The sequence below is a fragment of the Oncorhynchus nerka genome, linkage group LG7 (assembly GCF_034236695.1).
Source record: "Oncorhynchus nerka isolate Pitt River linkage group LG7, Oner_Uvic_2.0, whole genome shotgun sequence".
Taxonomy (NCBI): domain Eukaryota; kingdom Metazoa; phylum Chordata; class Actinopteri; order Salmoniformes; family Salmonidae; genus Oncorhynchus; species Oncorhynchus nerka.
The window spans coordinates 46,447,014-46,471,675 of NC_088402.1; the positions used below are offsets into that span (position 1 = coordinate 46,447,014).

Here is a 24,662-nt window from a genome sequence, read left to right on the forward strand (position 1 = left end):
TCTGAGCGCCATCTCAGATTATTGCATGGGTTTCTTTTTCTGTAAAGTTTTTTTGAAATCTGACACAGCGGTTGCATTAAGGAGAGGTATATCTATAATTCCATGTGTATAACTTGTATTATCATCTACATTTATGATGAGTATTTCTGTTGAATGTTGTGGCTATGCAAAATCACTGGATGTTTTTGGAACTAGTGAATGTAACACGCCAATGTAAACTCAGATTTTCTGATATAAATATGAACTTTATCCAACAAAACATGCATGTATTGTGTAACATGAAGTCCTATGAGTGTCCTCTGATGAAGATTATCAAAGGTTAGTGATTAATTTATCTATTTGTGCTTTTTCTCTCTCGCTCTTTGGCTGGTAAAATTGGCTGTGTATTTTAGTGAGTTGTTGGTGACCTAACATAATCGTTTGTGGTGCTTTCCCCGTAAATCCTATTTGAAATCGGACACTGGTGGGATTAACAACAAGACTACCTTGAAAACGATATAAAATACATGTATGTTTGAGGAATTTTAATTATGAGATTTGTTCTTTTGAATATGGCGCCCTGTACTTTCACTGGATGTTGTTATATCGCTCCTGGTAACGGGATCTCAGCCATAAGAAGTTAAGAAATGTATTATTGTATAGCATGTGTGTGTGTGTAGCAAGCTTACAATGATGGCAAAAAAACAACATTTGAGTGCGCTGAACCTTGTGCTAGAGGGGGTACACAGCTGAAGGTTTAATGTTTGAAGGTGTACAGGACTATAAAAAGTTTAGGAACCACAGAGTTAGACAAATGTTAATAAAGGTTGCCTGTAAAGGCTCTATGGTATACTAATCTGTGCCCACATTCCAGACTACATGTACATTCACATGTGTTTGTGGTGATTAGTGCCAAGGCTTACCCTGGAGAAGAGTGTGTTGAGACAGTGGACCTTTTGTCTCTCAGTGACGTAGGCGTAGTACTGGGTGATGCCCTTCAGAGTCAGCTCCTCCATCAGGTTGATCTCATAGGGCTTATGCAGGTGCTTGGCCTGGAGGAGAGAGGGAAGACAGGGAGTGGGGATAGGGAAATAAAAAAGGGAGAGTAGAGGGTTATGGAAGTGCCTGAGTAAATCAATGCTGGAATAACTACACACATGTGCGCCTGCCTACACACAAGGCTAGACCCTTGTAGACGAAAAAGACAGCCTTTTCTGCTGGCAACCAAGAACTGAAAACCCTGCAAAGGACAGAAAAAAAACATATGACCCAAGCTAAGGACAACTACAAAAAGCTAGTGGAACCATGTTCCACACAGTGAACCTCAAGCAGGCCTGGCAGGGCCTTGCAAACCCTACCGGGGCAAGCCAAGAAGAAATCCCAAGGGAAAAACAAAAAGGACAATGACCAGTTTGTCAATAAACAACACTTTTATAATGATGACTTTTCCACTGTAACAGAAAGCCAGAGGCAGCAACTGAACCTCTACGCCTTGGATGGAGCAAACCATTGAGGTGTGAGACAGGTCTTCAAGAGTCAAATCCAACAAAGCGAAAAGGACCAGACAATTTTTTTTTATCAAGGGACAGCTACTGAAGGAAAGCGCAGATGAGCTGGCAGACATCGAAGATCTGTCTAAGATGGGGGGGTTATCAAAAAAAAGAAAACATTTAGTCAGCCACCAATTGTGCAAGTTCTCCCCCTTAAAAAGATGAGGCCTATAATTTTCATCATAGGTACACTTCAGCTATGACAGACAAAATTAGAAAAAAATCCAGAAAATCACATTGTAGGAGTTTTAATGAATTTATGAAAATTAAGCACATTAATCCACATTACAAGGGCTGTAGAGCCTAACTGGTATACATAAGCAGTGCATGAGTTTCAAGTTTGGGGAAGTTAATTTTCACCATAAAAATGCCCCTTTATAATAAAATCATTACATGCATTATTTAATTTGCGGTCACCTTTGATAGTGTTTTCCGCTAACGGAACATGGATAAGGACGCGCGCAGTAAGACGCTGTGTCCGTCTTCACTTGTAGCCTGTGAGAAAGACCCAGTCACATGGAGAGCCATGTGAGTGAGAGGTGCTGTGGAGCACTCAGGGAGAAGGGCACAATGGCCACTGGCCGTAGACGGCATGGTTTCTTTTAGGGTGCATTACAGCCACATGAAGGGGATCCCGCCATGAAATTCTAGGTATTATCAAGTACTTGTTAAATTGTGAAAAAACAATGCAGAGTTCATGCCTTTCAAGCTACTTTTTTCAAATCATTAGTCGCATCATGCAGCCTTACAATGTATTAAACATCCAAACAGAGCCCAACATTTGTAGAACTACTAAAGTTACATTAATAACTCTAAATTAAGCATATAGGAATACCTATTTCTTTGTTAACCGCTCAACACAGAATAGCCGCATGTAAGCGCTCCCTCAAATCGTTTGTGAAGAAAATATCCTTCACATTTTATTCAGCTTTGTTCAATTGTATTCTTCATACTATAAAATAATGCCCCGGAATTCTAAGCAAATCTTGTCTGCTAAATGTAGCCCATAGCCACACCAGGACAACTCAGAGTATGCTATTCTGTTCTTCTGAAAAAGACTACATTTTCTTCATATCTTATTTATTTTAGACTTGTCTAAATAAGCAAGGTATTGAAAATGTAATATAAGGTAATGCATATTGTTAAGGTGTAGGCTATATAACATGGATTTAGATTTTTTTTAAAGTAGATGTTCCAAACGTCTGCATTAGTAGCTTGTAGGCTATGTGGAAGCCAGAAGATGCTAAATGTTATGTTAATGACCTGTCAATTACTGTGAGACCGACAGTTATTTGCTTGACAATCACCGGCTGACGAAATTGTGACTGCCACAGCCCTACCAATGATCTAAGAGGCTCCGAAGGGGACTGCTTGGCAGTGAAATATGAAGATGACAGCGTGTCGACCTCACCGATGACACACTGCATTTCCAAACAGACGTAAACATGGTTCATGACTAGTGCAATAACTACCTCAGACTCAAAACAAAATAACTGCACATTGAGTCTGCCTTCCTCCGGAAATCAATGAGCCACCTAGTCCTGGGTGGTGTAGAGATTGAGTTAAGTACAAGGGAACAAACATGGACAACAAACACTTAAGGCAGAACATCAATAAAAATAAAAACACCTACAACAACTGTACCTCCTGTGCAGACTCAGACAACGGACTGTCAACACCAGGATACTCTCCAACTACGCCTGCCATATATAGTGTGTGCAGACTTTGCTTCCTGGCTTGTTAGTGGGCTGTCAGTGGATAATAAGGCTATGATCAGTCAGACTGAACATGTAGTCCAAACTCTGCGGGCTGCAGTGCAGGGGGCACCTTGTCTTCTCCGGATGCCCCAAACAAATCGGAAATGGAATTCATCAGAAAATGACTTTACCTCAGCAGTCCAATCCCTGTACATTTAGCAAAATATCAGTCTGTCCCTGATGTTTCTCCTGGAGAGAAGTGGCTTCTTTGCTGCCCTTCTTGACACCAGGACATCCTCCAAAAGTCGTCCCTCACTGTGCGTGCAGATGCACCACACCTGCCTGCTGCCATTCCTGAGCAAGCTCTGTACTGGTGGTGCCCCGATCCCGCAGCTGAATCAACTTTAGGAGACGGTCCTGGTGCTTGCTGGACTTCCTTGGGCGCCCTGAAGCCTTCTTAGCAACAATTGACCCGTTCTTTCCTTGAAGTTCTTGATGATCCGATAAATGGTTGATTTAGGTGCAATCTTACTGGCAGCAATATCCTTGCCTGTGAAGCCCGTTTTGGGCAAAGCAATGACAGCGAGTGTTTCCTTGCAGGTAACCATGGTTGACAGAGGAAGAACAATGATTCCAAGCACCACCCTCTCTGGAGCAGGTTTCCATCAAAGATTGCTCTGGACTTTGCTCGGCTCATCTTTCCCTTGATCCTGACTAGTCTCACAGTCCCTGTCACTGAAAAACATCCACAGCATGACTCTGCCACTACCATGCTTCACCATAGGGAGGATACCAGGTTTCTTCCAGATGTGACGCTTGGCATTAAGGCCAAAGAGTTAAATCTTGGTTTCATCAGACCAGAGAATCTTGTTTCTCATGGTTTGAGAGTCCTTTAGGTGCCTTTTGGCAAACTCCAAGCGGGCTGTCATGTGCCTTCTACTGAGGAGTAGCTTCTGTCTGGGCACTCTACCATAAAAGGCCATTATTGTTGGAGTGTAGCAGAGATGGTTATCCTTCTGAAAGGTTCTCCTATCTCCACAGAGGAACTCTAGAACTCTGTCAGAGTGAGCATTGGGTTCTTGGTCACCTCCCTGACCAAGGCACTTCTCCCCAGATTGTTCAGTTTGGCTGGGTGGACAGCTCTATGAAGAGTCCAAAAATCTTCCATTCAACCTCTTGGAACTACCGCTCCCGGATCCGGGAGAATTGTCATCAACTGACACTAATTAGCATAACGCAACAGACAAAAAATATTACTAGAAAATATTCATATTCATGAAATCACAAGTGAAATATATTGAAACACAGCTTAGCCTTTTGTTAATCACCCTTTCATCTCAGATTTTGAAATGATGCTTTACAGCCAAAGCAAGACAAGCATTTGTGTAAGTTTATCGATAGCCTAGCATAGCATTATGCCTAGCTAGCAGCAGGCAGCTTGGTCACGAAAATCAGAAAAGCAATCAAATTAAATCGTTTACCTTTGATGAGCTTCGGATGTTTTCACTCACGAGACTCCATGTTAGATAGCAAATGTTCCTTTTTTCCATAAAGATTATTTTTTGTAGCCGAAAAAGCTCCATTTGTTCTTCACGTTTGGCTGAGAAATCGACCGGAAATTGCGGTCACGACAAAAATATTCCAAATTAGATCAATAATATCGACAGAAACATGGCAAATGTTTTTTATAATCAATCCTCAAGGTGTTTTTCAAATATCTATTCGATAATATATCAACCGGGTCAGTTGGCTTCTTAGTAGGAGCGAGAGAAACAATGGCTGCATTTGTCTATTACGCACATATCACTCTGAGAGCCACCAGGTGACCACTGACGCAATGTTGTCACTCACGCTAATTTTTCAAAATAAAAGCCTGAAACTATGTCTTGTGACACTAGCTAGACACATTAGGGAAGCCATAGAAAAAGGAATCTGGTTTGATATCCCTTTCACTGCTCAAAAGGGACGCATAGGAACGCAGAGGTTTCTAAATAAGAGTCACTTCCTGATTGGATTTTTCTCAAGCTTTCACCTGCAATATCAGTTCTGTTATACTCACAGACAATATTTTTACAGTTTTGGAAACTTTAGAGTGTTTTCTATCCTAAGCTGTCAATTATATGCATATTCTATTATCTTGTCCTGAAAAATAGCCTGTTTACTTTGGGAATGTTATTTTTCCAAAAATGAATATAGTGCCCCCTAGTTTCAAGAGGTAGTAAGAATGATGGAGGCCACTGTGCTCTTGGGGACCTTCAATGCTGCAGACATTTTTTGGTACCCTTCCCCAAATCTGTTTCCTTCGACACAATCCTGTCTAGGTCTACGGACAATTCCTTCCACCTCATTCCTTGGTTTTTGCTCTGATATGCACTGTCAACTGTGGGACCTTATATTGAAAGGTGTGTGCCTTTCCAAATCATGGCCGATCAATTGAACGTAGCACCGGTGGACTCCAATCAAATTGTAGAAACATCTCAAGGATGAGCAATGGAAACAGGATGCAGAGCTTAATTTCGAGTCTCACAACAAAGGGTTTGAATACTTATTTTTGTAATAAATTTGCAGAAATATAAAAAAAAACTGTTTTTGCTTTGTCATTATGGGGTAGTGTGTGTATAAGTGATGTCTTATTCCAAAATGTATGAAAAAATATACAAGGGTCAAGGGGTCTGAATAAGGCAAGAGTCAAGGGGTCTGAATACTTTCCAAATGCACTATATATCGTATCATTATGGAAGAGCAAAACAGACTGGCCTGTTGGTGAGACCACATGGCTGCCAACTTGTGGCTCAGCGCCATGTGGCACTACTCACCATGAACTTCTGCACGCTGATGGGGAAGGTGGCAGAGTACAGCAGGATCTGACGGCCCTTGCCCAGGAAGCTGATGATATCCTCGATGAGCACCACAAAGTCCTGAGACAGCAGCTTGTCCGCCTGTGAGGAAGATATTACATTATTATTAAGAGGAGCATTAGCAGCGTTCTAAAAAGTATAAATTAATTTGCTACTACTAGTATGTAATTGACATACGGAGCTGGTTGCAGGGGAAAAATATTACATGTAGCCCTTTGAACCTCTTTGGTAGATAGATGCACCAGAACAGATTTGATGGGCCCAGATGAAGAATATTGAGTGGCTTGTAACAAAATAGCTCATGGACTGATTCTCTGGAGTCATCTACAGTAGCTGAGTATAGTGAGTGGTTGATTGACTCAAGTGCCACATGTATTCACACACTCACCTCATCCATCACCATCATCTGAACTCTATCCACTTTGGCCACGCCCTTCTTTATCAAGTCCAAGATCCTGCCAGGTGTGGCTATGACCACATGCACTGAGAGTGAAAAATAAATAAATATCAGAAACACCACCATTACAGATGTGCAAGTGTATAGCTTTGAGATTGTGTGACGTTCTTGTAGTGTACAGTGGGGTCCATAATTGACATCCTTGATAAAGACTAGCAAAAATGACAAATAATTCAAATATAGCACTATATCTAATGCGCAAAACAAAATCGGAAATTATATTATACTAATACAATTGCTCAGGAGATTTTGTTTAACAATTAGTAGTAATTAACAAATAACTTTATTCTCAAAAAAGGTAGGGGGTCAAAATGATTGACACACGTTTGCAATACCATACTTTGCAAGGATAACGGCACTGAGCCTTTTTCTAAAATGTTCTACAAGCGTTCTTAGACCATTCCTCCATACAGAATCCTTCCAGATCGTTGATGTCCTTTGGCTGAGCTTACAGACTTGCTCTTTTAAATTCAAACCACAGATGTGTTTCAGGTCCAGAGAGAGAAATGGCCATTGCAAAATGTTGATTATGGCCAATTGACAAATTCTTTGTGAATTTTGATGTGTGCTTGTGGTTACGGTCTTGCTGGAAGATTGCGTTCAAGTATCAGCCTCCTGGGCAGAGGCAACCAGGTTTTTGATAAATGTCCTGGGTACGGGATAAGGTTGATGATGCGGTTGACCTTAAGGGCCCCAGGACCAGTGGAAGAAAAATAGCCACATTACATCAAAGAGCACTCCCCCCACCATCATTTACAGTACGTATTGGATTCTTCTCTGCACATGTACTCATGTCAATGCCAAACCCACCACTAGTGTGGCCAAAGAGCTCTATTTTGATGTCATACAACAAATAAACATCTGGAGTTTGCTAAATGACATTGGCACTTGAATTAGAACCAGTGCTATTGTCAGACGTCATGAAAATAGAGCTCTTTGGCCACTCACACCAGAGGCATCGAAATGCATCGAACGCATTAGAAAATAACCCCAGACACACTGTAAAATATTGTGGTGGATCTTTGATGTTTTGCTTCAACTGGTACTGGGGCCCTTGTTAGGGTCAATGGCATCATGAACTTTACCCCATACCAGAACATTTTAGCCAAAAACCCAGTTGCCTCTGCCAGGAGGCTGACACTAGACTGCAAGTCGATCTTCCAGCAAGACAATAACCCCAAGCACACATCAAAGAAATGGCCAGTTGGCCACAAAAATCAAAATTTTGCAAAGGCCATCTCAGTCTATGGATTTTAAACGCATTAAAAACCTGTGGAGGGCAGTCCATAAGCGCAGATGAATGATAAAATATACTGTATGGGAGAAATGGTCTAAGATACCTTCCAATGGTGTTAACCAACTCGTAAAACATTTGAGATTTTTTTTTAAATACATTTAAAAAAAATTGAGCAGACAATATTGGCTCAGTAATTCAATTATTCAATTTTCCAGTCATTATTGCTCATGTTTATCAAGGGTGTCTATTGCAAACCCCACTGTATATTGTACAACTGTATTGGGAGCTTCTCCCATTCTTCTCTGCAGATCCACTCAAGCTGTCAGGCTAGATGGGGAGCCTAGCTGCACAGCTATTTTCAGGTCTCTCCAGAGATGTTCAATCAGGTTCAAGTCCGGGCTCTGGCTGGGCCACTCAAGGACATTGAGACTTGTCCCGAAGCCACTCCTGCATTGTCTTGGCAGTGTGCTTAGGGTCATTGTCCTGTTGGAAGGTGAACCTTCGTCCCAGTCTGGGGTCCTGAGCGCTCTGGAGGGAGCTGGTTTTCATCAAGATTCTCTTTACTTTACTCTGTTCATCTTTCCCTTGATCCTGACTAGTCTCACAGTCCCTGTCGATGAAAAACATACCCACAGTATGCTTCCACCACCATGCTTCATCATAGGGATGGCGCCAGGTTTCCTCCAGACGTGACACTTGGCATTCAGGCCAAAGAGTTCAATCTTGGTTTCATCAGACCAGAGAATCTTGTGTCTCATGGTCAGAGTCTTTTGGGTACCCTTTGGCAAACGCCAAGTGGGCTGTCATGTGCCTTCTACTGAGGAGTGGCTACCATCTGGCCACTACCACAAAGACCTAATTGGTGGAGTGCTGCAGAGATGGTTGTCCTTCTGGAAGGTTCTCCCATCTCCACAGAGGAACTCTAGAGCTCTGTCAGAGTGAGTTTGAGTACTTGGTCACCACACTGACAAAGGCTCTTCTCCCCCGCTTGCTCAGTTTGGCCGGGAGGTCAGCTCTAGAAAAAGTATTGGTGGTTACAAACTTCTTCCATTTAAGAATGGAGGCCACTGTGGTTTTGGGGACCCCTTCAATGCTGTCTCGGAGCTCTACGGACAATTCCTTCGACCTCTTGGCTTGGCTATTGCTGACATGCACCCTCATCTGTGGGACCTTACATAGACAGGTGTGTGCCTTTCCAAATCATGTACTATCAATTGAATTCCAATCAAGTTGTAGAAACATCAAGGATGATACATGTTAACAGGATGCACCTGAGCTTACATTTTGAGTCTCATGGGAAAGTAAAAAGTTTTTTTTTTTTTTTTTATATTTTTTTTTACACTGCTCAAATAAATAAAGGGAACACTAAAATAACACATCCTAGATCTGAATGAATGAAATATTCTTATTAAATACTTTTTTCTTTACATAGTTGAATGTGCTGACAACAAAATCACACAAAAATTATCAATGGAAATCAAATTTATCAACCCATGGAGGTCTGGATTTGGAGTCACTCAAAATTAAAGTGGAAAACCAGGCTGATCCAACATTGATGTAATGTCCTTAAAACAAGTCAAAATGAGGCTCAGTAGTGTGTGTGGCCTCCACGTGCCTGTATAACCTCCCTAGAACGCCTGGGCATGCTCCTGATGAGGTGGCAGATGGTCTCCTGAGGGATCTCCTCCATGACCTGGACTAAAGCATCCGCCAACTCCTGGACAGTCTGTGGTGCAACATGGCGTTGGTGGACGGAGCGAGACATGATGTCCCAGATGTACACAATTCGATTCAGGTCTGGGGAACGGGCGGGCCAGTCCATAGCATCAATGCCTTCCTCTTGCAGGAACTGCTGACACACTCCAGCCACATGAGGTCTAGCATTGTCTTGCATTAGGAGGAACCCAGGGCCAACCGCACCAGCATATGGTCTCACAAGGGGTCTGAGGATCTCATCTCGGTACCTAATGGCAATCAGGCTACCTCTGGCGAGCACATGGAGGGCTGTGCGGCCCCCCAAAGAAATGCCACCCCACACCATGACTGACCCACCGCCAAACCTGTCATGCTGAAGGATGTTGCAGGCAGCAGAACGTTCTCCACGGCGTCTCCAGACTGTCACATGTGCTCAGTGTGAACCTGCTTTCATCTGTGAAGAGCACAGGGCGCCATTGGCGAATTTGCCAATCTTGGTGTTCTCTGGCAAATGCCAAACGTCCTGCACGGTGTTGGGCTGTAAGCACAACCCCCACCTGTGGACGTCGGGCCCTCATACCACCCTCATGGAGTCTGTTTCAGACCATTTGAGCAGACACATGCACATTGGTTGCCTGCCAGAGGTAATTTTGCAGGGCTCTGGCAGTGTTCCTCCTTGCACAAAGGCAGAGGTAGCGGTCAGGCTGCTGGGTTGTTGCCCTCCTATGGCCTCCTCCACATCTCCTGATGTACTGGCCTGTCTCCTGGTAGCGCCTCCATGCTCTGGACACTACGCTGACAGACACAGCAAACCTTCTTACCACAGCTCGCATTTTTATTTATTTTTTTATTTCACCTTTATTTAACCAGGTAGGCTAGTTGAGAACAAGTTCTCATTTGCAACTGCGACCTGGCCAAGATAAAGCATAGCAGTGTGAACAGACAACACAGAGTTACACATGGAGTAAACAATTAACAAGTCAATAACACAGTAGAAAAAAAAATGGGCATTGATGTGCCATCCTGGATGAGCTGCACTACCTGAGCCACTTGTGTGGGTTGTAAGACTCCGTCTCATGCTACCACTAGAGTGAAAGCACCGCCAGCATTCAAAAGTGACCAAAACATCAGCCAGGAAGCATAAGAACTGAGAAGTGGTCTGTGGTCCCCACCTGCACAACCACTTCTTTATTGGGGGTGTCTTGCTAGATACCTATAATTTCCACCTGTTGTCTATTCCATTTGCTCAACAGCATGTGAAATTTATTGTCAATCAGTGTTGCTTCCTAAGTGGACAGTTTGATTTCACAGAAGTGTGATTGACTTGGAGTTACATTGTGTTGTTTAAGTGTTCCCTTTATTTTTTTGAGCAGTGTATATGTAATAAATTTTCAAACATTCCTAAAAAACGGTTTTAGTTCTCTCATTATGGGGTATTGTGTAAATTGCTGAGGAAAATGTTTGATTTAATCGATTTTAGAATAAGTCTAACGTAACAGAATGTTGAAAAAGTAAAGGGATCTGAATACTTTCTAAAGGCACTGTGTATACAGTTGAAGTCGGAAGTTTACATAGACAAAAACCATTTAAACGCAGTTTCACAATTCCTGACATTTAATCCTTGTAAAAATGCCCCGTCTTAAGTCAGTTAGGATCATCACTTTATTTAAGAATGTGAAATGTTTATTTCTTTCATCACATTCCCAGTAGGTCAAAAGTTTACATACACTCAATTAGTATTTGGTAGCATTGCCTTTAAATTGGTTAACTTGGGTCATTGGTTAACATTTTGGGTAGCCTTCCACAATAAATTGGGTGAATTTTGGCCCATTCCCCCTGACAGAGCTGGAGTAACTTCGTCAGGTTTGAAGGCCTTCTTGCTCGCACACGCTTTTTCATTTCTGCCCACAAACTTTCTACAGGATGAGGTCAGGGACTTGTGATGGACACTCCAAAACCCTGACTGTGGTCCTTAAGCTATTTTTCAAAACTTTGGATGTATGCTTGGGATCATTGTCCATTTGGAAGACCCATTTGCAACCAAGCTTTAACTTCCTGACTGATGTCTCGAGATGTTGCTTAGTGGTGTAGACAAGTGGTTAGAGTGTTGGACTAGTAACCGGAAGTTCAAACCCCTGAGCTGACAAGGTACAAATCTGTCGTTCTGCCCCTGAACAGGCAGTTAACCCACTGTTCCTAGGCCGTCATTGAAAATAAGAATTTGTTCTTTACTGACTTGCCTAGTTAAATAAAGGTAAAAAATAAAATATATATATAGTTTGGTCTTTGAGCGCTGTACTCAGATTATTGTATGGTGTGCTTTTTCCGTAAGGCTTTTTTGAAATCTGACACAGCGGTTGCATTAAGGAGAAGTATATCTTTAATTCCATGTATAACACTTGTATTTTCATCAACATTTATGATGAGTATTTCTGTGAATTGATGTGGCTCTCTGCAAAAAACGTGCCAATGTAAACTGAGATTTTTGGATATAAATATGAACTTTTTCAAACAAAACATACATGTATTGTGTAACATGAAGTCCTATGAGTGTCATCTGATGAAGATCAAAGGTTAGTGATTAATTTTCTCTCCATTTCTGCTTTTTGTGACTCCTCTCTTTGGCTGGAAAAATGGTGGTTTTTCTGTGACTAGGTGCTGACCTAAACATAATCGCATGGTATGCTTTCGCCTTAAAGCCTTTTTGAAATCAGACACTGTGGTGGGATTAACAACAAGTTTATCTTTAAAATGGTGTATAATACTTGTATGTTTGAGGAATTTTAATTTTGAGATTTCTGTTGTTTGAATTCTGAATTCTGACCCACTGGAATTGTAATACAGTGAATTATAAGTGAAATAATCTGTCTAAACAATTGTTGTAAAGATTACGTGTCATGCACGAAGTAGATGTCCTAACCGACTTGCCACAACTATAATTTGTTAACAAAACATTTGTGGAGTGGTTGAAAAACTAGTTTTAATGACCAAAGTGTATGTAAACATCCGACTTCAACTGTGTACGTCGCAAGACACCACTCTTGGTATGAAGTGACAATGTCATGCTGTTGGGTCTTTACCAGTCTCGTCCAGGCGCATGATGTCATCTCGCAGGTTGGTACCACCCGTGGTGGCCATGACTTTCACTCCGCCCAGGTGCTTGCTGATCTGGATACTGATCTGGCTCACCTGCAGGGCCAGCTCACGAGTGGGCACCATCACAATAGCTTGGGAGAGAGGACGAAGTGGATATGGGTAAGTATAAGAGGTATAGATAGCGAAAGTGCAAGACAATGAGGTTTGACAGAGAGGGAGGGAAAAGTAGGAAGAGGGGCGCAGTAGGGCTGGGCGGTATACTGTATTACGATACACCGGTATTGATGCAGGGGCCGGTTTGGGTTTTTACTTTACCTTCTATAAATGGTATTTGCATGATTGGTTTGTTAAAATGACATGCTGTGCGCAATGTCCATTTTTATAGATTACTTCATTACTTGAGTCACCCCTCTCTGTGCTCTCTCCCTCCATTCCTCCTTCCAAACAGACCTAGCCCTTCCCCATAACCGTTGATCCTTAACCACTAGACACTTGCTTTCAGTCTGCATGGTCAATGCACCACATGCAACAATTTTGATGACAACAATGCCGTTTTCACTTTGCTTCTTAATGTATATCCACTAGCGGTCTATAATTCCACCATTAGTTTGTTTCTTACATCTGCAAACAGCTAGTTTGTCTTTTCTTAGCTGCTAATGTGAATCACTAGCTAATTAAATGAATGGAGTCAGAGCAAATTTAATTAGCTATACAGCCTGATAATGCCAGTGATGGTTTAGACCAAAATCAGCATGTTGTTTGTGCAACAGTATCTTCTAAATCAGTGGTTCCCAAACTTTTTAATAGTCCAGTATCCCTTCAAACATTCAACCTCCAGCTGCGTACCCCCTCCAGCACCAGGGTCAGCGCACTCTCAAATGTAGATTTTTGACATCATTGAAAGCCTGCCCCACACACTATACGATATTCTTATTTTTAATAAATGTGAGTTTGTCACAACCCAGCTTATGGGAAGTGACAAAGAGCTCTTATAGGACCAGGACACAAATAATCAATCATTTTGCTCTTTAACCATCTTAGATATAAAACCTTATTTGTTTATACAAAAGTGTGAATAACTCACCACAGGGTAATGAAGGGTGTGCCTGAAAGGATGCACATAATTCTGCAATGTTGGGTTGTATTTGGGGAGAGAGAGTCATTTTCCACACAGTCTGCGCCTGTATTTAGTTTTCATGCTAGTGAGGGCCGAGAATCCACTCTCACATAAGGTACGTGGTTGCAAATGGCATAAATGTCTTAACAGCACGATTTGCCAAGGCAGAATACTCTGAGCGCAGTCCTATCCGTAAATCTGGCAGTGGCTTCTGATTAAATTAAATTTTCACAGAACCGCTTGTTGCAATTTCAATGAGGCTCTCTTGTTCAGATATGGGCAAGTGGACTGATTCCAGGCTGTATCACAACCGGCCTTGATTGGGAGCCCCATAGGGCGGCGCACAATTGGTCCAGCATCGTCCGGATTTGGCCGGGGTGGCTGTCATTGTAAATAAGAATGTTAACTGACTTACCTAGTTAAATAAAATGTTGTAAAAGCGTTACATGGTCGCTGCCCATATCATTGCATAGTGCAGAAAATACACTAGAGTTCAGGGGCCTTGCTTTTACAAAGTTGGCCATTTTTCACTGTATTGTCTAAAACGTATTTCAAGCTGTCAGGCATTCCTTTGGCAGCAAGAGCCTCTCAGTAGATGCTGCAGTGTACCCAAGTGGCATCGGGAGCAACTGCTTGCACGCTCGTTACCACTCCACTGTGTCTCCCTGTTGTGGCTTTCGCGCCATCAGTACAGATACCAACATAAGCAGGAGCTACGTTTGGCTCCATCCGTTAGTGGTATTCCCGCGAGAGAGTAATGGTTAATGTGATTGGATGTTAAATTATTTGACTAAGCTACCTGTATTTGACATTGTGGTGTTATTTCGTTGAACACTAGATGGTTAAATTTTATTTTTGGCAGTGAAACGAGGATACTCGGGTGAGAAAAAAAATCCTCACCCAAATGTATAGCCCCGTTGGAAGATATAAACGGACTGTTTGAAAATGTGAAGAGAATTATTATTATTATTATTTAATTTTTTTAAAATATGAAATGTGAATCACATTTTAATTTACGTATCCCCGACGGCATTGCGCGTACCCCAGTTTAGGAATAAATCAGAGAGGAATACATGAAGCAAGAATATGTTAGCTACATGAAGTAGCTAAGAGAAAACATTCACATTCAGTGTAGCCAAAGATTATAGCATCCCCTAGGAAACAGACATTTTGGTTCCTACCCTGTCACAATAACTGCTCCCTGGCATTTTCATTTGTTGTCAAGTCAAACACTGTATTCAAAGTGCCCACTATTATATTCTAACAACGGAATTAGAAAAATCTTCTATTTTTGAAATTGCAAATTCAAATAAAATGTTATTTGTCACATGTGCCGAATACAACAGGTGCAGACGTTAAGAAAAAAACTTTAAAAAGTAATAGAAGCACAAATAACTAAAGAGCAGCAGTAAATAACAATAGCGGGGCTATATACAGGGGATACCGATACAGAGTCCGCGTGTAGGGGGAGCCGGTGTCAAAGTAATATGTACATGTAGGTAGAGTTATTAAAGTGACTATGCATTCGTAGAGTTATTAGTGACTATGCATGCGTTAAAGTGACTAGATAATAACAGAGCAGCAGCAGTTTAGAAGGGGGGGCGGGCAACGCAAATAGTCTAGGTAGCCATTTGATAGATGTTCAGGAATCTTACGGCTTGTGGGTAGAAGCTGTTTAGAATCCTCTTGGACCTAGACTTGGCGCTCCGGTATCGCTTGCCATGCGGTTGCAGAGAGAACAGTTTATGACTAGGGTGGCTGGAGTCTGACCATTTTTAGGGCCTTCTTCTGACACCGCCTGGTATAGAAGTCCTGGATGGCAGGAAGCTTGGCCCCGGTGATGTACTGGGCCGTACGCACTACCCTCTGTAGTGCCTTGCGGTTGGAGGCCAAGCAGTTGCCGTACTAGGGTTGCATCACTGCCATCAGGATGCTCTCGAATGGGCAGCTGTACAAACTTTTGATGATCTGAGGACCCATGCCAAATCTTTTCAGTCTCCTGAGGGGGAATAGGTTTTGTCCTCTTCACCATTATCTTGGTGTGCTTGGACCACGGTAGTCTGTTGGTGATATGGACGCATAGGAACTTGAAGCTCTTAACCTGACATCCTCCCTATAGGCCATCTCATCTGGAGTGAACACGGAGTACAGGAAGGGACTGAGCACGCACCAGAGGGGCCCCCGTGTTGAGGATCATGTGTTGTTAGTCCAGGATCCAGTTGCAGAGGGAGGTATTCAGTCCCAGGGTCCTTAGCTTAGTGATGAGCTTTGAGGGCACTATGGTGTTGAATGCTGTGCTGTAGTCAATGAATAGCATTCTCACATAGGTGTTCCTTTTGTCCAGGTGTGAAAGGGAAGTGTTGAGTGCAATAGAGATTGCATCATCTGTGGATCTGTTGGGGCAGTATGCAAATTGGAGTGGGTCTAGGGTTTCTGGGATAATGGTGTTTATGTGAGGCATGACCAGCCTTTCAACACATTTCATGGCTACAGATGTGAGTGATATGGGTAGGTAGTCATTTAGGCATGACTTAGTGTTCTTGGGCACAGAGACTATGGTGGTCTGCTTGAAATATGTTGTTATTACAGACTCAGGGAGAGGTTGAAAATGTCAGTGAAGACACTTGCCAGTTGGTCAGCGCATGCTCGGAGTACACATCCTGGTAAGCCGTCTGGCCCTACAGCCTTGTGAACATTAACCTGTTTTACTCACATCGTCTGCAGAGAGCGTGATCACACAGTCCTCCGGAACAGCTGATGCTCTCATGCATGTTTCAGTGTTACTTGCCTTAAAGCGAACATAAATGTAATTTAGCTTGTCTGGTAGGCTCGTGTCACTGGGCAGTTCTCGATGACGTCATCCCCACAGTGACTGTACGTACACACCCCAACCAGAAGCCATGAATACAGGCAACATTCACACTGAGCTAAAGGGTAGAGCTGCCGCTTTCAAGGAGCGGGACTGTAGAGTGCATTATCCTCATGATTCCTGTAATGAAAGTGTTTGCCCTGACACTCTCCCACTTCGCTCCAGGGGAAAATAAATGAATAAATAAATGCACCCTGGATTGCATAAATGTCAAAATTGTTATCCCCTGTAATACTTGTTACAACTGGAGAGGTTCTCAGATTTCTGTATGTAGATGTTTTATTTCTCAACTGAATTTTGATCTCTATAGCAAAATATTTGATAAGGTTTGAGATACGGAGAGCACATTGGCCATTACGAGTGCATGGGCCTCATTGGGTAGTAGGCTACGACAGCTAAGTTTATTTAGGGCATTACATTTACAGTCAGATTAATATGGCTATTACCAGTGGGTATTACATTTAAATTAGCAATCTAGCTAATGTGTTTTGAGTTTCCACTTAAGTGGTGAATTACATGCTGACCAGACAGCTCGCATGCGATCAGGAAACACAGGTTAAAATATCAAAATGAACTCTGAACCAACGACATAAATTTGGGGACAGGTCAAAAAGCAAACATTTATGGCAATTTAGCTAGCTAGCTTGCTGTTGCTAGATGATTTGTCCTGGAATATAAACATTGGGTTGTTAATTTACCTGAAATGCACAAGGTAAATTTAGTTAGTTTCTAGTAATCTCTCCTCCTTCAGTGCTCTTCTTTGGACTTTCTATGGCGGTTGGCAAGCAACTTTAAAATGTGCATTCCACCAACTGGACTGGAGTGTGGACCTCAGTTCATCTTTCAATCACTACGTGATATATATATATATACATGTTCCTAAAAACCAATGAGGAGATGGGAGAGGCAGGACTTGCAGCGCATCTAGCGTCACAAATAATATCAAGTTTGAGTTTAGTGCCTAGCTACACAGACGCTCACGAGCAGTGCAATGATTAAATAACGTGTAAATGTCATTTTGCAACGCTCACACATGCGAGCGGTGTGGTCAGCATGTTAGCCCCAAACAGCCTATATTAGTGCACATAAACATGTAGGCAAATTAATATCTATTGAACAAAAAACTGGAGTACTATTTTAACAGTAAAACCTAATTGTCAACTAAAAATTCATGACTATCACTGGATTAGGTTGTACATCAATATCTTGAATCATGCATTCCTGCTTAAACAGGAACACATGATGAAAACGTATAACTACTGAGATGGTATTTAACACTTCAATAAAGCACTGCGAAAGACAACCCAAAAATGATATTGCGGGATGAAAGATTGGTGCGACCAAGTCATGGCCCGCTGCCACCAAATGAAAAAGTTAATGGCATCAGTAGGGCTGCTGCGGTGACGTATTACTTCCACACTGGCAGTCATGACGGCAGTAAAATTCCATGTGACCGCTGAGTCACGGTTATCTCTTCTTACGCACACTGGACATGCATTGGTAAAACAACTTGCTAACGATCATCACGTCGCTAATGGCCTGGTAGTCAGGGCTCTATTGTTCCTCTAACCCAGGTGCGTGGTATGAAATAACTATAGTAGCCTACCCGGATGGCTTGAAAAACAAACCGGAGGGAAAGCGGCCTCCAAATGCTTTTGAGTGCATATGGATTTTTTATTTTTTTTCCCCTGACAATTTGATAATGAGCCATTCTAAATCGAAACCAATTTGACATTAGTAAAGATTAAATTGAGAATAGTCAGATGGGTGAAAATATGATCACTTGATGAGAGAACAGTGTTTGCAGCCTTTCTCAAATCAATAGCCTATGCAGGGCAAGACATGCAACTTTTTGCCTTTTTTTTAACTTGTCGGAAAGTTCAAGGCACCCCCCCCCACAACAAAAGGTCCAACACCAATGGCCAAAAAGTTGACTGAAAATTGTGTTGTATGATGCAAGGAACCACTTCAGGAAATAACATTCATTATTATCATTGGTATTGTAGCCTTGAGTAAGGCAAGGCCTGCACACCCAGTAGCTCTCCTGGAGGATGGTTGGTCACCCTGCAACATTACAACTAGGGATGCACAATATATCGTTGAAGATATCGTAATCGGACGATATTAGCTAAAAATGCCAACATCGGCCCGATGTCTAGTTTAACGCCAATGTGCAAAACGATGTCAAACCGTGCATACCTATATAACGTAAGTACATGACGTAATGACGCCACAAATTTTGCGCTCCACGTGCAACACAACCTAGCCCACAATGTCTGCTGTGTGGATCGAGCAGTCAACAAGTCGAGCAGCCATTTGAAACAGTAAGAAAATTTCAGCGAGAGAACTCAAAGGCTTAATCCATTAAAGCCAAGGTAATGGAATTCATTACCCTTGACAATCAACCATTCTCTGTCGTGGGTGATGTTGGCTTTCGCCAACTGGTCGAGCACTGGTACACAATACCAAGTGCTCTATTTTTCAGATGTTGTCCTACCGGAGTTACACAGTAATCGTGTCACTGCTATTAACTTCACGACTGACATTTGGACTAGTGATATTAGCCCCATGAGCATTCCGAGTCTGACAGCACAGTGGGTTGTCAAGGATTTTGTACTGAGGAAAGTCGTATTTCATGCTCATGAATGTGCTGGTTGTCATAGCGTTGCTGCCATTTCAATGGCATTTGAGAACATGTTTGAAATATGAACACACGATCTAGCTCCATTCAAACAACTGACTAGAGAAATAAGCTCATCAAGTGCGCCTGCAGCAGATGTGATACCCTCGGTCATGGCATTGAAACGCCTGCTGAACAAAACTGCCGTCACAGACTGTGAACAAGCAATTTGGTGGCATTCTCTTTACTGTGCCACCACCATGCTCGATGCTATGTACAAGGATGGCTACTTTGATGCAGATAAGGAACAGGCTTTACGTGAAATGTTACAGACCCAGCTGGACAAGATGGAAATGGACACAGTAACCATGCGCACCGAGGAAGAGGCGCCACGGACAGACAGAGCTGAAACTTCACCACTTGACATGTATGATGAAATCCTGCTTGAGAATGAAATGACTGAACAACGAAACAGTGAAGTTTCGAGAGGCCCTATTTCTTTCACTAGTTTTCAGCAGCTTTTGTATGCGGAGGCCAGGAGATGCTAAATGTGTTTATGTTAATTAACAGTCCATTACTGTGAGACCGGTTGTCTTTATGACCGCCACAGGCCTAAGTACCAGGGGAAAATGTTAGCCTGGAGCCGTGAGTAGTAGAGATAAGTAGAGTAAAAAAAGGAGGGAAAGAGTAATGTGAAGCGCCTCATCTCACCCTGTATATAATCCTTCTTCAGGTCTATTCTCTCCAGCATGGGTATGAGGTAGGCCCCACTCTTCCCTGTTCCATTCTTGGCTCGGGCCAGGATGTCTCGTCCTGACAAGGCTATGGGAATGCTCTCCTCCTGAAAGGAGACAAACTATGGTTTAACATATTGTAGCACAAAAAAAACATGTAACAAAAAAATAATATGTAACATTATCACTATGACAAACTACCAAAAGTCAAGACTTCAGTTATGCAGAACTTTAAAGACTTTAAAGTCCAGGATCTTAAGCTCAACAAATTCTTAACATATGAAATGGATGATGTAGTACACAAGAACGGGGACCTGTTATGGCTCGTGAGCACCACTCAAAACTATTGGCTGAAATGATACAAAAGTTAAGGCGCATCACATTAAAGTAGTTGTATAGGCATCAGAAACAGGAGCCAATTTACAGCAAGGGATTCCCCCAGTTTCAAAGGTGATCGGTGGGCAGAGAATCTCCCAGTGAGTGAGTGTCGTACCTGGATAGGGGAGGGCTTCTCCCAGCCCATCTCAAAAATGCCCATCAGGAGCTCCCGTTTCAGACAGTAGTCCTCAAACTCATTTCCCTTAGTGGATGTTACATCCTGGGACACAGCAAAGAAGAGGTTAGACATCAGAAGATGATTTGATTAAAATTACACTGGGAAAATCCTGTGAGTTTGTGAAACAAAGCATGCTGCATTGTACCATGACTTACAGAGGTTCTGACTCTAGTGTCTTTGGGAGGGAGCTGTAGGCTCTTTTTCCAGTCATCTCCAAATCTGATGAAGGGCACCAATGAGAAGAGTGCAATTAACCAGTTAAATGCAACCGAAAATGTCATCTATGTAATCCCAAAAAATGTGGGCCCTCATGAGAGGGCTAAACAATAACTAGCAATGATGCATGCTCAAAAGGTTACAATCCCACCTTTCAGGTAAAAAAAAGTTGTCACTTGAGGACACAAGCTAAAGTACAAATATGATAAAAATGAAATATTTTATGTATTTCCTATTCAAAACTGTATAAATAAGGCTTGAAATGTCATGTTTCTAAATATAGTATTATCAAATTATAAAACCAGCATCTATAAGATTTAACCTTCCTTATTACAGTCGGGTCCATAAATATTTGGACATTGACCAAGTTACTATTATTTAGCTGTCTACCACGGCATATTGGAGTTGAAATTAAATAATGAATATGAGTTGAAAGTGCAGACTTTCAGATTTAATTTGAGGGTACTTACATCCAAAATCGGGTGAACAGTGTAGGAATTACAGCACTTTTATATGTGGTTGTCCCCTTTTTAAGGGACCAAAAGTAATTGGACAATTGGCTGCTCAGCTGTTCCATGGCCAGGTGTGTGTTATTCCCTCATTAGTTCATTTACAAGTAAGCAGATTTTTTAAAAAGTCTTGAGTTGATTTCAAGTATGGCATCTGCAATCTGTTGCCGTTTACCCTCAATATGAAGTCCAGAGTCAGCACTGCCAGTGACGCAAGCCATCATTAGGCTGAAATCAAAACAAACCCATCAGAGAGACAGCAAAAATATTAAGCGTGGCCAAGTCAACTATTTGGTACATTCTTAAAAAGAAAGAATGCACTGGTGAGCTCAGGAACACCAAAAGGTCTGGAAGATCACAGAAAACAGTGGTGGATGACAGAATAATTATTTCCCTGGTGAAGAAAAAACCCTTCACAACAGTTGGCCAGATCAAGAACACCCTCCAGGAGGCAGGCGTAACTGTGTCAGTTAACAATCAAGAGAAGACTTCACCAGAGTAAATACAGAAGGTTTACCAAAAGATGTAAACCATTGGTAAGCCTCAAAAAAAGGAATAGCAGATTAGAGTTTGCCAAAAAACATTAAAAAATTAAATAAATACATGTACATTTCTGGAACATCATCCTATGGACAAAGATCAATTTGTACCAGAATGATGGGAAGAGAAGAGTATAGAGAAAGGAAGGTACTGCCCATGATCTGAAGCATACCACCTCATCTGTGATGCATGGTGGAGATAGTGTTATGGTGTGGGCATGTATGACTGCCAATGCAATTGGTTCCCTTGTATTTATTGACGTGACTGCTGACAAAGCAGCAGGATGAATTCTGAAGTGTTTAGGGCTATATTATCTGCTCAGATTCAGCCAAATGCTTCATAACTCATTGGACGGCGCTTCACAGTGCAGATGGACTATGACCCGAGGCATTCTGCGAAAGCAACCCAATACTTTAAGGCAAAGAAGTATTATGTTCTGTAATGGCCAAGTCAATCACCTGAATCCAATTTAGCATACATTTCACTTGAAGGCAAAACGCCCCAAGAACAAGCAGGAACTGAAGACAGCTGCAGTAAAGGCCTGGCAGAGCATCACCAGGGAAGAAACCCAGAATCTAGTAATGTCTATGGGTTCCAGACTTCAGGCAATCATTGAATACAAAGGATTTGCAACCAAGTATTAAAACTCACAATTTAATTGTTCGTTTGTCCAATTACTTTTTGAGCCCCTAAAATTGGGGGGCTATGTATATATAAAAAAAAAAGTAATTTCTACACGGTTCATACAATAATTGACAAAACCCTTCAATTAAAAACTAAGTCTACACTTAAAGCACATGTTGATTGTTTCCTTTCAAAACCATTGTGGAGGCGTACAGAGCCAAAATTATGCAGTGTCACTGTCCAAATGCTTATGGACCTGACTAACTAAAATACATATTTGTATGTTTAGTGGAGAATATATAGATGTGCATATTTTCTAAATGTCCCTCTTGATCAGAATGTCTGCCCCCATCGCTGTGAAGACCTCAGAGCTCTAAAATCTGAAATTTAGATGAATGGCTACAAATCGATCTCTGAATGTGCTACCGTGATGAAACCACTCACTCCTGCTGCACTACGACATAATGACTGCAGGCATGTGTGATGTAGGGTTCAACCAGAAGTTGATGGACAGTCAGAATAGCGAATTAAATGGTAGAAGAGACATCCCAGCTTCAAGTGGTTTCAGATGTCACATCCTGCATCACACATGCTCAGAAAACTACAGTGTCCGTGGGAACCAAGGCTATTGCTCAACGCAAGCCATTTTGATCCATGGTATCCACAGAGCGATTTATAAGTGAAAATGTTGGTCGGAACCAGTACCAGAACCATGCAGGTCTTCTAAGAGGGTATTAAGTAAACACCTGAACACACTCACTGCTGATGTGTAAAAAAACTACTGGGTAATCACTTGGTATGTATGTAAAATATACTATACGAGCAGCACACAATTGGGGTGAAACAGGTGTGTAAGAGAAATGTGTACCTAATGCCAGTTCCCTCCAGGGAAGCACCTGCTTTCTGGGGTGCACCTACAGCCTTGCTTAACAGAGAGCCCAGGACGAGGGGTCCTGATTGAGGAGAGGCCGGTTTAGGCACCCCCCTAAGCTGCCCGTTCTGCTTGTTCAGTCCCATGCCGATAGGGCCAAGGTTCTCCGTTCTTGCGGATGCCATGTCTTTCCTTTGTTTTTACTCTCAAAGATTTACGTCTTACCCTCCCTTAGCTTTTTCTTCCTTTTCTTAAAAAGCCTCTTCGAAAGTAGATGTCTAAAAAAAGCATTAAACAATATTCCCCATTATTTTTAGTCCAAAGCTTTTACAACATAAGTATATTTGTAGTTCTTTCATATACACACACGTGCAGTTTAGTCCCCTTCAGAGTTTACTGACGTATGAAAAGTCTTAACACAAGAGCTCTTCCAAATGAAGAGCTATATGCATTCAAATGCATAAATATTTTATACCTGCACACAATATTTAAAAAATGGTATGTAAACAAGTATCAAGGAGTTTAAGTCCTGCAATATAACTGCTAAGACAATTTGAACCGAGGGAATAGTATCAGTAATATAATCTTTGTTCAAAAGTTAAATCTCTTTCTTTGATTAAACATTTCCTTGCTTTGCGTCGAGTCCCTTTGAATTGCGCAACATCGATGTCCTTGTAAATGGTTTTTCAAACCTTTGTACAAATATTTATCCAAAATAATATGGTCCTTATTGTTCAATATTTGTTTTCCACTCTGTGTGTATATACATGTCCATCCACATGTGAAAGTAGTTTCCTGATGTTGAAAATCAAATAAAGGGTAATTGTAGTCCAAATCGCAAAACAGCTTTACGATCCCCTCTGTCTGTCCTGTTTGTTTCAGCTGGGTCTCCCTCCTCTCTTGTTGACACCACAGGTCTTCTGTCAAAGTGTGTAGCTTTGTGTGCGAGTCAGGCGGTATTCAGCTCAAGCCCGTGTCACCTGACAGGAAGAAGGAACAATTGATTTAGTAGTCAGGATGAACACTATATAGGCCAAGCCCAAGCCTTGCTTTAAAACTTAATACAATGTAGAATAGATGCCCAAACATTTTGTTCAAGTCCCCAACTACATAATATAAAATACGTATTTGGCTGGCAGGCACAAGGTCTAGTGTTGGCTCGGTGGATCAGTCTGTAGTGTATTCCAGTCAACTCGTGTAGGGCATGACCACAGATGACAAAATAGTTGCCTACACTACAAGCGCATACAGTTAAGGACCAGATCATAGACGTGCGAAACTTCAGGCTATAATGTCAACAGAATGTGGGACCCATCGAAACGTTATAACGTGCAAAGTTTGAAATTACTTTGAAGATATTAGAAGCATCTGCATTTAAATTAAAGTTAAGTCCAAATGTATGGACAATTTAATTTAAAAAAGTAACTGGCATAACGT

The 24,662-nt window shown here is 41.9% G+C and overlaps 1 protein-coding gene across 2 annotated transcripts in view; it reads right to left on the reverse strand.

The window, feature by feature from the left end:
* LOC115131806 (probable ATP-dependent RNA helicase ddx6) overlaps nucleotides 1-24,662 on the reverse strand; it is a 56,285-nt gene that overhangs the window by 30,801 nt on the left and 822 nt on the right. For both annotated transcript variants that reach the window (XM_029663809.2, XM_029663808.2), the window contains exons 2-9: nucleotides 23,223-24,205; nucleotides 20,621-20,684; nucleotides 20,403-20,507; nucleotides 19,887-20,016; nucleotides 12,554-12,700; nucleotides 6,473-6,567; nucleotides 6,043-6,165; nucleotides 903-1,031 (exon numbers count right to left, since the gene is read on the reverse strand). In XM_029663809.2, coding sequence (XP_029519669.1) covers nucleotides 903-1,031; nucleotides 6,043-6,165; nucleotides 6,473-6,567; nucleotides 12,554-12,700; nucleotides 19,887-20,016; nucleotides 20,403-20,507; nucleotides 20,621-20,684; nucleotides 23,223-23,410 — 981 coding nt within the window. In that variant the 5' untranslated portion in view covers nucleotides 23,411-24,205. The remainder of the gene's footprint in view (nucleotides 1-902; nucleotides 1,032-6,042; nucleotides 6,166-6,472; nucleotides 6,568-12,553; nucleotides 12,701-19,886; nucleotides 20,017-20,402; nucleotides 20,508-20,620; nucleotides 20,685-23,222; nucleotides 24,206-24,662) is intronic.